The sequence below is a fragment of the Saimiri boliviensis genome, chromosome 10 (genome assembly GCF_048565385.1).
Source record: "Saimiri boliviensis isolate mSaiBol1 chromosome 10, mSaiBol1.pri, whole genome shotgun sequence".
Taxonomy (NCBI): Eukaryota; Metazoa; Chordata; class Mammalia; order Primates; family Cebidae; genus Saimiri; species Saimiri boliviensis.
Window position 1 is genome coordinate 43,919,102 of NC_133458.1, and position 13,014 is coordinate 43,932,115.

The following is a 13,014-nucleotide window of genomic DNA, read 5'->3' on the forward strand; positions in this document are numbered from 1 at the left end:
ATTTTTAGTAGAGACAGAGTTTCATCATGTTGGTCAGGCTTGTCTAAAACACCTGACCTCAGGTGATCCACCTGCCTCCCAAAGTGCTGGGATTGCCGGCATGAGCCATTGCACCTGGCCACCTTGAACTTTTTTTTTTTGCCTTAGTCATGTGATGCCAAGAGTTTATGTTAAAGGCATTTTTTAAAGGTAGATGAATTATATGTATCAGAACAAGTTAGATTTTTTCCCAGAATAACATGAATTCATTATGTTTCCCATTTTACTATTGTTAGACCTCCAGACATAAAAATTTTTACAAAATGCATTTAAATGTTTACAAAATTTAATGCTATTTTTAAAGTATGGATTAGAGTATAAACTCCTTGGGTTAGGGATTTTTTTCTTCCTCTACTGCTGTATTCCCAGAACCTAGAAGAGTGCCTAAAATATTTAATACTTTTTAAAATAAAAGAGTAGAATCATACTTCCAATCTAGGTTTGAACCTCTCCATCACCATTTGATCCTCAGTTTTCTCATCTGTATAATGGAATTAGTAGTGGACCACATTTTATACGATGTTGTAAAGCACCAAGCATAGTACCTCTTAATAGTGCCTGCTAAATAAATGTTTGTTGTTACTGAAAAAGTTCCTGCATGAAGATTCAGCTTTCATGAGACATTTCTTTAATGATGTATCATTTTGATGAGCATGACTAAATAGATTAAATCTATATGAGTAACACTGAGGAACAACCAAGTCCTAAAACCATTACTGTTATTTCTACTTCTGTTTCTCTGTGCTAAAATCACTGTTCTTAGCTTACCACTGCAGAGAATTTTTGTGCCATCGGGAACTACAGTTTTAAAGCCCAGGTGGCTTCATGCATGGATTCTCTTCCCTTCCTTCCTCAAGACACACATGAGAGATGTTCTTCAGGGACTGCTGAGACATCATGACCATTTGATTCTTAAGCTTAATATTAAATCTATTTATGGATAGGGCTATAAACTTTGAATTATATAGTCACTAGGGAAGACAAAAGAACTGCTATTAAGTATAGAATGAGAGTTTCACAGTTCAGAATTCTATAACTAATTTTAAAACAGAGTAAAGGGACTAACTCTTCCAGCCAAGCTGGGATAACACAGACTAGATTTATCCTCTTCCACCACTTGAAGCAACAAAAAGAGTGGACTGAATATTCTAAATAATTTTGATACTGCACATCAGATAATGAAGGACAGTGAGCTCAGAGACGGAAAACAAATGAGATGAGCCCTACAATTACACTAGGATATTGCCTTGAGAGTTTCCAGGATGTAGCAGAGAGAAAAACCCAAGCAGAGTCTAGGTGATTCTGTGAGTTACGAAGATGGCATTGAGAGTCCTAGGAGACCAAGGCAGCTAGAGTTTCTAGAATAGTCTCCTGAAAATAAGTAAACCATAGAGGGAAAACTCCAGAGGCCTGCAAAAGGTCCCCTTTGAATACTCAGCTGAGTATAGATAAGCATACAGTATATGAGAAAACTACATGAGACTCAAGAAGGTACTGTCTGAAAGGCTTAGAGGTTATAGCGGCCAGCACTCACACAGGGAAGTGTTAATATTGCACCTGTTCCCACCAGCCATACTGGAACATTCAAGATTCACAAACACTGAATAGAGTACACAGAGAAGGGTCTTATCTCAATAATGTAGAATAATTTGCCTTAGATAAACACTGCTCTAGTCCCACATAACAGATTTTAAAAGCAAGACCCAAAAAGTTCAAATTGTCTCCAGGTATCTTAACTATATCCCAGAACACAGTTCAGGAATATTTATAGCAATCCATAGCTATTGTTCCCACCAGGGTAAAATTCACCATGTCTGACATCCAAAAAGAATTACAGCCATACAAAGCAGTAAGAAAATAGTACCCATAGTGAGGAGATAAATCAGCTAACAATGACCAACCCTGAACTGACAGAAACATGGACATTAAAATGGAGATAGTACCAGTTTGGGAAAATTCCTTGAGCTAAACATTTATAGTTTGTGCTCTTTCCTATATGTGTTATGCTTCAATATGGTTTTATTTTATTAAAACATATCAAAACTGTATAAAAAGTTATGTAGAACCAGGAAGCTATCTTAAAACACCCAAATCTATCATCTAGAGACAGATACTACAATGTGTAATGTGAAAATACATACCAGATGCGATTACTGCATATTAGATGTGGTAGAAGGAAAGGTAAATTGAAGTTATAGCAATAGCAACTATCCAAAATGAAACAAAAAAAAAATGTTTTAAATAGAAGAGCATCAGTGATACAAATCTAAGCAGCTAAATATAAGCATAATTAGAATCTTCCAGAAGATGGGAGATTTGAAGAAATAATGGCCAATAACTTTCCAATTTGATGAAAGCTGTTAACTCACAAATTCAGAGAAGCCCAACAAATCCTAAATGAAAGAAACATGAGGCAAATCACACCAAGGAATATCATAATCAAACTTCTAAAACTAGTGATACAGTCTTAAAAGCTTAGAGTACTGAGAGATAAAAGTCACCTAGAATTTTATAGCCAGCCAAAACATCTTTCAAAATGAGATTTTCCTCAGATATATGAAAGCGGAAATACTTCAATATTAGCAACTTGTATCATAAGAAATGTCAAGGAGGACGTGCTTTAGTCAGGTAGAAATACGGATCTACACAAAGGAATGAAGAATACTAGCAGTGATAACTATACAAATAAAAATAAGATTTTCTCTTGTTTAAAATCTTTAAAGATAATTTACTATTGTTTTGGGTTGAATTCTGTCACCCTAAAACAGATATGTTGTAGTTCTAACTCTAAAGATGTTACTTTATTTGAAGATAGCTTTACAAAAGTAATCAGGGGTCATTAGAGTGACCCATAGTTGAATATGATTCTGGTATCCTTACAAAAAGGAGAAATTTGAACTCAGAAACAAGCACACAGGGAGAGCTTGACATGAAGATGAACACAGAGATCGGGGAGATGCATCTACAGACCAAAGAACACCAAAGAAAGATTGCCAGCAAACCGCTAGAGACAAGGCAAGAGGCATTGATTAGATTTTCCTTCACAGCCTTCAGAAGGAAGAAACCTTCCCAAAATCTTTATCTCAGATTTCTAAGCCTCCAGAACTATGAGAAAATAAATTTCTATTGTTTAAACCACCCAGTTCATGGTACTTTGTTACAACAACACTAGCAAACTAAAACAACTTAAGCAAAAATAATGATATAGAGAAGGATTTTTAATATAAATAAAATGAGAATTTAAGACAGAAGTAGCATAAAGGGTGGGATGAGAGAATCAGAAATACACTTGGCCCTCCATATGCTTGGATTCCACTTCTGTGGATGCAGTCAACCACAGATCAAAAATATTTGAGGCAGGGTATGGTGGCTTAAACCTGTAATCCCAGCACTTTGGGAGGCCAATGCAGAAGGATTACCTGAGCCAGGGAGCTTAAGACCAGCCTACACAACACAGCGAGACCCTATCTCTACAAAAAATAAAAAAGTTAGCCAGGCGTGGTGCACTTGTATTCCCAGCTACTCAGGAGACTGAGATGGGAGGATTGCTTGAGCCTGGAGGTTGAGGCTGCTGTGATCCAAGATTGTGCCACTGCACTCCACACTGAACAACAAAGACCCTGTCTCAATAAATAAAATAATAAGAATATAACAACAAAAACAATACAGTGTAACAACTATTTACACATCATTACATTGTATTAGGTATTATAAGTAATCTACAGATGACTTAAAATATATGGGAGGATATGCATAGGGTATATGCAAATCCACCATTTTATGTAAGGGACTTGAACATCTATGGATTTTGTTATGTTCAGTGGTTCCTGGAACCAGTCCACTGTGCTATTAGTACTTTGAGGTTCTTATACATTAAGTGGTATAATATCACTTGAAGGTAGATGGATAAGCTAAAGCAGCTGCTAAAATAAAAGAGTTAATAAGCCAACAAGGCTGATAAAATCATAAAAAATTAATTCAAAAGATGACAGGAAGAAGGGAACAACAATCAAGTGGGACAAGTAGAAAATAAATAGCGAGATTATAGATTTAAAACCTAAGCATGTCAGTAAACACATTATATATAAATGGCCTAAATACCCCAATTAAAAGGCAGAAACTGGCAGATTGAGGACAAAAAAAAGCCAAGACACAAATATGTTGCCCATAAGAAAGGTACTTCAATTATTAAGACACAAATAGAGTGAAAGCAAGAAGATAAAAGAAAGCTGGCATGGCTGCATTGAGATTAGACAAAAGTATTTTTCAGAGCAAAGAATATGATCAGGGATAAAAATAGCCATTCCATAATAATAAAAGAGTCAGTTCATCAAGAGTACATAATCCTAAACCAAACTTGGTCTATGAACCTAATAACAGAGCTCCCAAATATGTAAACCAAAAATCAATAAATTGTCAAGGAAATACAAACATTGAAATTATAGTGATTTCAGTTCCCTTCTCAATAATTCCTAGAACAGGTACACTGAACACCTGGTGAAGAACTCACAATGGAAATTAGAACTTTTTTGAAATAAAAATACAGGATATCAAAATACATAGATGCCACTAAAGTTACAAAAGTAGTTACTTAGGGGAAAATTATAGCACTAAACACCTTTATTAGATAAAAATCTCAAAGCAGTGACATCAACATTTCAACTAGAAAAAAAAAAAGGGTACATTAAATCTGAAGAAATAGAAAATAATGAAGATGAGAGCAGAAATCAAATGAAATAGAAAACTTTCAGAAAAACAATAGGGAAAAATTAATGAAGGCAAAAGCTGTTTGAGTAATTCAATAAAATTGATAAAGTCTAGCCTACTGATAGAAATAAAGAGAAAAAGGTAAAATCATGACAAATTTTACCAACATTAAAAGGATAAGAAAATATAAACAACTTTATGCCAATAAATTACGCAATTTAAATGGACTAATTCCTAGAAAGACACATAACCAAGCTTATTCATGAAGAAATAGATAAGATGAATGGCCTAAATCTATTAAAGAAATTATGAATTGGCAGTTTAAAACTTTCCCACAAACAAAATTCCAGGCACTGATATCTCTATGTTAAAATTTACCAAATAGTTAAGGAAGAAATAATACCAATTATATATATTCTCTTCCATAAAATTGAAATGGATGGAATACTTCCCAACTTACTCTATGAGGCCATTACTCTATCAAAATCAGACAAAGATGTTACAAAACAAAACTATAGACCCATATCCTTTATGAATGTAGATACATCTGTTCTATACAAAATGTTAGCAAATTAAATCCAACAAGGTCTTTTAAAAGGTTAATATATAATGGCCAAGTTTGGTTAATCTCAGGAATGCAAGATTGATCTAATGGTCAGAAACAGTATTTACCATATTAACTCATTAAAAAGGAAAAGTTATTTGATCATTTCAGTAGGCAGAGAAAAAGCATTTGACAAAGCTTTGACAAAATTCAACATCCAGACTTTCCCGATTGAAAAAAAAAACCTCAGAAATGTAAGGGAATTTCCTAAACATAACAAAGGATATCTGAAAAATCTGCAGCTAACATCTTCCTTAACGGTGAAAGAAAAATGCCTTTCTCACAAGAACAGGATAAGGATGTCTACTCTTACCACTTGTATTTAGCATTTGTACTAGAGGTTCTAGCAATTCAATAAAGCAAGAAAAAGCAGTAAACATCATCCAGATTGGAAAAAAGTAAAACTGTATTCACAGATGTCATTGTGATTGTTCTGTGTAATATTCAAAGGTGCTTTTAGAACTAACAAGTGAGTTTAGCAAGGTTGCAAGATATAAGATCAATATACAGAAATGCGTTTTATATACTAGCAGCAACCAATCAGAAATTTAAATTAAAAACTACCATTCACCCTAGCATCAAAAATATGAAATATTTTATATGTGAACATATATTTATATGAAATATGTAGCTCATAAATCCGACAAAAGTAGAAAAATCCACATGCTGAAACTACAAATTGGGAGAAGTTAAAGATGACTTGGGCTGGGTGCAGTGGCTCACACCTGTAACCCCAGCATTTTGGGAGGCCTAGACAAGTGGATTGCTTGAGTTGAGCCCAAAAGTTCAAGACCATGCTAGGCAGTGTGGCAAAAACCCATCTCTACAAAACAAAACAAAACAAAAAAATTAGTCAGGTGTGGGGGCACTCACTCGCCTGTGGTCCCAGCTTCTCAGGATCCTGGTGGGAAGATTGCTTAAGCCCAGAGGGCGAAGGTTGCAGTGAACTGATCACACCTCTGCACTCCAGCCTAAGTGATGGAGTAAAACCCTGTCTGTATAGGATCAGTGCAGTCCTGATCAAAATTCTTGTGAGCTTTTTTGTAGAAATTGAAAAACTTATTCTAAAATTTGTGTGGAAATTCAAAGGACCTAGAATAATAGCTAAAAACAACTTTGAAAAAGGGCAGTGTTGGAGAGTAACACTACCTGATTTCAAAATTAGTATAAAGCTACAGTATTCAGGACAGTGTGGTATTGATGTTCAAGAAAATCAGTGAAATGTAAAGATGGTTCACAAATAGGCCCAAACTTAGATACCTGATTTTTGCCCAAGATGGAAATTATTGTCTTTTCCACAATGGTGTGGCCTTTTCCACAATGTCTTTTCCACAAAGGGATATCCATATACAAAAGAAGAAACTTCAGACCATACCACACTCCATATAAAAAAAAAAAATGAACTCAAAAGGTATCATAGACCTAAATGAACAACCATCAACAATAAAACTGCTAAAGGAAAACATTGAAAAAAATCTTTATGACCTTGGGATAAGAAAAGACTTCTTAGACATGACTTTGAAAGCAACATCTAAGAAAGAACAAACTGATACATTGGTCTTCATCAAAATTAAAAACTTCAGCTCTGCCAATGACACTGTTAAAAGAATGAAAAGATAAGCCACGTAATACTGAGAAAATATTTTCCAGTCATATCTCACAAAGGACTTGCATCAAGAATATACAGTATAAAGAACTCTCTGGCTCACACCTATAATCCCACCACTTTGGGAGGCTGAGGCAGGTGGATCACAAGGTCAAGAGATCGAGACTGTCGTGACCAGCATGCTGAAACCCTGTCTCTACTAAAAATACAAAAGTTAGCTGGGTGTGATGGTATGTGCCTGTCTGTACTCCCAGCTTTTCAGGAGTCTGAGGCAGGAGAATCTTTTGAATCCGGGAGACGGAGGTTGCAGTGAACTTAGATCAAACCACAGCACTCCAGCCTGGCAACAGAGTAAGACCCTGTCATTAAAGTTAAAGCAGCCTGACAGAGCAAGACTCTATCGTTAAGTTAAAGCAACCCAATTATTTTTAAATGGGCAAAATATTTGAAGAGATACTTTAACATAGAAGATACCTGGATGGCAGATAAGTCCGGGAAATGATGATAAACATCAGTAACTCATTGGGAAATGTAGACTAAAACCACAATATTACTACACACCTAATACAATTACTAAAATGAAATAGATTAGCTACACCAAGGATAAGCATTTGGAGAAACCGGAACTCTCACATACTTGGAACATGAAACTACATAACTACTTTTGGAATCAGTTGGGAGTTATTTAGAAATTAAACATACACCACCTGCTGTATGATCCAGCCACCCAAGATATTTCCCCACAACAAAAGAATGTTGATTCAAACACTTGAATAGGAATACGCAAAGCAGCTTGAATTGTAATAACCAAAAACTAGAAACAACCCAGATATCCATAAACTGATATATATGGATGAAGCAAGTATGGTATGTCCTTGATACAATGGGATGCCATGCCGCAATTTTAAAAGGAATAAACTTAATACCTGCAAGAAGAATCTCAAAATGATTACTTATGTAAAATTCTAGGAAATACAAACTAGTCTATAGTGATAGAAATAACATCAATGGTTGCCCACTGGCAGGGGAAAAAAAGGGAGTGACTACAAAGGGGCATAAGGAAAATTATGGAGTGTTGGATCTCTTCATTAACTCGACCATGCCAATGGTTTTATGAATGTAAAAATATGTCAGAACTTACCACATTTATGCTTTTGTGTCACTTATACACCAATAAAGAAAAACATCTTTTTCTGGTAATAGAACATTACTTTTCCTAATAGACAGTCCAGATGACTATATGGCCAGCTTTTATATACACCAGCAACAACAAGGGATTAACGTTTTAGGTCATACCTTTGTTCATAACTATTGATATATGATGGAGTAATTTTTATCTAATTTGGAAATTGCTTCCTTATTCTGATTTTTTCCATAGTTTTAAGATTTAGCAAATTATGTAATGTTGTTTATTCCTTTAGTTGTATTGTTTTCCATGGTCATTTGTCTAAATAAATTTAGTTTGTTCCAAACCAGGGATTAACTTTTTAATAGAATAAAAGTAATGTTGAAGGTTACTTTTTAAATGGTTAAAGTTAATGGTTTCAAAGACCTTAAGTTTTGGAATCATTCTGCTGGTACAAATTTTATAATGCCTCTTTCATTATCCTCTTTAATTTATTTGATTCATCTTCATTTCATGGTATTTCTTGTTAGAATTTTTATATTAGCTTGTTTTTGGTAACCGTAAATGATAAAGTAAATATAAATATGATTAAGCTTAGAAACAAGTCATTCCTGTAAACTTCTACCCAAATTAAAATTCGTATAAGTCCTAACCCCAAATAGACACTTAAATTATCTTTCATTTTAAATTGTTAGGCAAATTTTTAAATGATTATTAACAAGTCCGTAGACTTAATTACTCTGAGGTTTTTGTGAGTAAAAGTTGTGATTGAATCAATCTGTTCATGTTTAATGATTTAAAAGGAAAAATGTTTAATCAATGCTGGAATTACTATGATATGTGAAATACTTTGCTGAAAATTCTATGTATTAAAGTGAAAATAATCTTGAAATTCTGAATATGCCTTGTTGTCTGTTTCTGCAGAGTGTCTATAAATGTGACTTCCTGAACTTACAGCTTCAGCAACCACTCCAGCTTGCACAGGATGCTATAGATGCTTTTTTGAAGCAGCTGAAAAACCCTATTGATTCTCTTCCTGGAGAACTTTTCCATGTGGTTGTTTTCTCTCTCCTTCTTTCTTATTTTCCATCTCCTTACCAGCGATGGATTTGCTGCAAGAAAGCCCATGAACTGTTAGTGTTAAATGGTTTATTACTTATCATCACACCTGATTCCTCCCATCAGAACCGTCATGCTATGATGATGAAAAGCTGGAAGATTGCTATAGAGTCCCTGGGCTTTAAACGCTTCAAGTACTCAAAATTTTCACATATGCATCTGATGGCATTTAGGAAAATCTCTCTAAAAACCACAAGTGACTTGGTTAGTAGGAACTACCCAGGAATGTTATATATTCCTCAAGATTTCAACAGTATAGAAGATGAGGAATATTCTAACCCTTCCTGCTATGTTCGATCAGATATAGAAGATGAACAACTAGCATATGGTTTCACAGAACTCCCTGATGCTCCATATGACTCAGATTCTGGAGAAAGTCAAGCCAGCTCTATTCCTTTCTATGAGCTAGAGGACCCCATATTACTTTTAAGTTAATGTAGAAGCAAAAGGCCCTTTCAGTCCAGGCTTCTAAACTAATTGCTTACACCAATTGGAAATACTAATATGAACTCATTACTTAAAACCTAGTTTGCATTAAAAAAATGCAAAGGTTTACAGAGTTTGCTATTTTTTTCTACTTCTCAATTTTAAAATTTATTCTTATATAGAAAGCTTAAAGTTTCATGCAGAGTGACTCATGTCATAGCAGAAACTACTGTTACTTTAGCATTTAGCACTATCATAGAAAGGTACCTTTTTCTCTTTAGTGCTATTGTGAAAAATGAAGCATAATTTGCTATCTGTTTTCCTTTTCAACTTTTCAATGTTAACTATAAACCCTTGAATGGGAAACTTTAAGATGTAGAAAGCTGTAGGTTGCACTTTGATGACTCACAAGTTAAATGTGATACAGAAATAGATTGGTTAGTTGTTTTGTGATGCTCTTATCTTTTTCTTTTTTCTAACTAAATTGTAATGTTACAGAAAGCCATTTTATGTTCCTTTTTTGTCTGATCCAATATTTCCTGAACTTTTTTTTATTGGTGATAATTATTTTTCTTTCTTCCATTAAAACCTCATTTGACAGCATCAGACATTGGGGGAGAGATTTCCCCCAAAGTATGTATTCTAATTTCCTTAGTCCTATCCAGTAAACACCATTGCCAAAGTAGTATTTTCAAAACTTTGTGATTTGAGCCTTGGTGTGAAGTATATTTATCTGAGAGTTCACTTTTAGTTTTCTTAAATTTAGGTTTCAGTTACAAATTTTTTTATTTAAGCAAGGAACAATATAATACTCAATAATGACCTAAAACACCTTTTTGAAAGGGTTTGCACTTGAAAGAGAGTTTGTTCTGTCGAAACCAACTTTAATAGGGTCCTCACCTTTCCGTTAAGGAGGTGCCGCACTACAAGTTTGAAACTATATGGGAAAACTTAAAATTAGCCCTCTGTTGGTGATCTCATAAAATGGTTTTGACCTTTTGGTATCTTAATTTCTATCTAAACTATCAGAAAATTTTCTTGGAGTATATCAATTAGTTGGCTGTGGGAATTTTCCCTTTCCACATTAATAAATGCCTTTCTGTGTTTCTGAATCAGAAGCAAATTAGGGAAAAAGATATGTCCAAACAAGACAAGATTAGTTTAAACAGTGAAGATCATTTAGTCCACATTGTCTTGTCAGCCAGCAATTGTCATGTAAACTATCATTTTTAAGAGTGCCACTGTGTGGATTTTGTTTTCAAGTGGTTATTACATTAAAATTACCTCATACTGAGGTTTTTGCACTGAAATATCACAGTTTCAGATTTCATGGTTAATGTTGTGTGTATGTTTGTGTGTATGTTTTTAAAGGAAACTTGCATTTTCAATAGTTGATCCTAAATTTCATAAACTGCACTTCTTTACTCTGATAAAACTGATGTTTTTGTGCTTATTGTGAATTGCCGTAGTTACCTTTGAATGTCAGACTTTATTTAGAAATGTAAAACTTTTATCCTTTATTATATAAATGGTTGAGTGTATGTACTCAGTATTTCAAATTAAATTTCACATGCTAAATTAATGAAAGTAACAAGATTGTAATTTTTTAGTCAGTTACTTAAACGCAATAAATATTGGTTGCTCAAATATGCCAGAAGTAACTTGAAATTTTTCATTTACTTTCAATAGCATAAGATTCCTTAATATTTAGGATTGACTGTTCTTTCCAGTGAAGCACTACAGGATTATGTCTTGTAGCTTCCCCAAGAGAAGGGAGGGAGAAAAAACAAAAAGCACTGTGTTGAGGATAATACAGAACTATTTTGGTAGTACCTTTTTTTACCATACTGTTTGCCTTTTGATTTGGGTAAATATGATCCTAAGAGCAAAGAAAATAATACACCAAATGAAAATGCTTTGAAAGTAAATGAAAACAGCGCTTTTGAAAGGCTGGTGTGATATGACCTTGGAGCCAGCCTTTGTGTTAACAGCTAAAATGTTGGTGCTATAAATTCTGATTGTTTACAGATGTTGATTCTGCTTATGCTCCAAAGTGTGCATGATGTATTTTAAGTAGTACTCTGAGGAAGTCTCTTTATAAAACCTACTACCACTTAGTATAAATTTGTTTGAATTTATATCATCTGTTACTGTAAATTCAGCTTATTCAAATTAGGTTGGCACAGATTTAAACTGATACACATTCCACCAAAGCCAATTGAGTGTTTTAAGTATTGAAGTTTAAGCAGTCATTGCAGCTTGGTGCCAAATCATGTATGTAATGACAAGAGAAGTTAATAGGGCCTTCTAATACTGTATGGGTACTCTTAAGAATTATTTCATTTGGATATAAAGAAGTTATGAGGCCTCCTGTCACATTCACAATAGACTCTCCAAAATAATTTTGTTTCAAAAACAAATGGTAATCATTTGGTTGGATTCTTCAGGATCATGACTAGATCATGCGGTTTTACCTTAGTTGCCAAGTGGTGGGAGGTAGCATACCTGAAAATGTACGTGTTTGTTGTATTTTTTCACATTTTGTGAACAAAGCACATTTATTAAAAATTTTAAATTTTCTAATATTCTTTGTCTGTTACTTGTAAACTGAAAGTTCTGTGGTCTTTGATTTATCTCACTAAGTGATTTCAGCATTGGGAAGCAATTTATAACTTGAGTGACTTGTACAGTTTTCCAACTGGATTTCACTTTTGTCAAATCCCTTAGTGTCATAAATTTAATCACTGAGATCCAGAGAACTCACATGACTTCTCATTGTCATATATTGTCCTGTTTATGGCAGACGCAGGGTAACAGCATAAATTCTCGTTCATCATATGTAAACCATATCCTTCTCTTTGAAAGTAAATTACATAACCAATAATTTGTCAGTTCTTTTAGGACAACAGATGTCTTTCTCATAGTATGAAGGGGTTTTGTTTTGTTTATTATACAAATGTTTGAATTCTCCCATGTGCTATATGCTGAGGAAGCAGCAAGGATTGGAGTGATCACAGTCCCCTGCTCTCGTGGAGCTTATGATCTAAGCAAGCATAAAGATAAGCATGCTACATGTACTTAGTATCCATATCCAAGAATGATTACCAGCCAATCCTACAGTTTTGCCCCTGCTTAAAATCCTTAATTCACAGTAGGACAGTAAATAAGGAAAGCTTTAAACACAACACTAGCAAATTGTACATTGTGGATAAGAGATGTATTGTTCATTCCTCTAGAAAAGTGTAACCTAAATGTAAATTCTGATGTAAATGCAGAAAAAAAAAATGGATTCAAGCTTTTTGTTCCATTTTCCCACACCTTCTGAGCACCATGCAGCAATGCTATTCCTCTGCAAGAGTTCACACACTAGGTCAGCAGAAATGTAAA

At 34.2% G+C, this 13,014-nt stretch overlaps 1 protein-coding gene across 1 annotated transcript in view; it reads left to right on the top strand.

The window, feature by feature from the left end:
- Window positions 1-12,210, top strand: part of SAMTOR (S-adenosylmethionine sensor upstream of mTORC1) — a 91,338-nt gene extending 79,128 nt beyond the window's left edge. The window contains exon 5 of the mRNA XM_003921072.4: window positions 9,007-12,210. Within this exon, the coding sequence (XP_003921121.1) occupies window positions 9,007-9,636 (630 nt within the window). The 3' untranslated portion in view covers window positions 9,637-12,210. The remainder of the gene's footprint in view (window positions 1-9,006) is intronic.
- The last annotated feature ends 804 nt before the right edge of the window (window positions 12,211-13,014 follow it).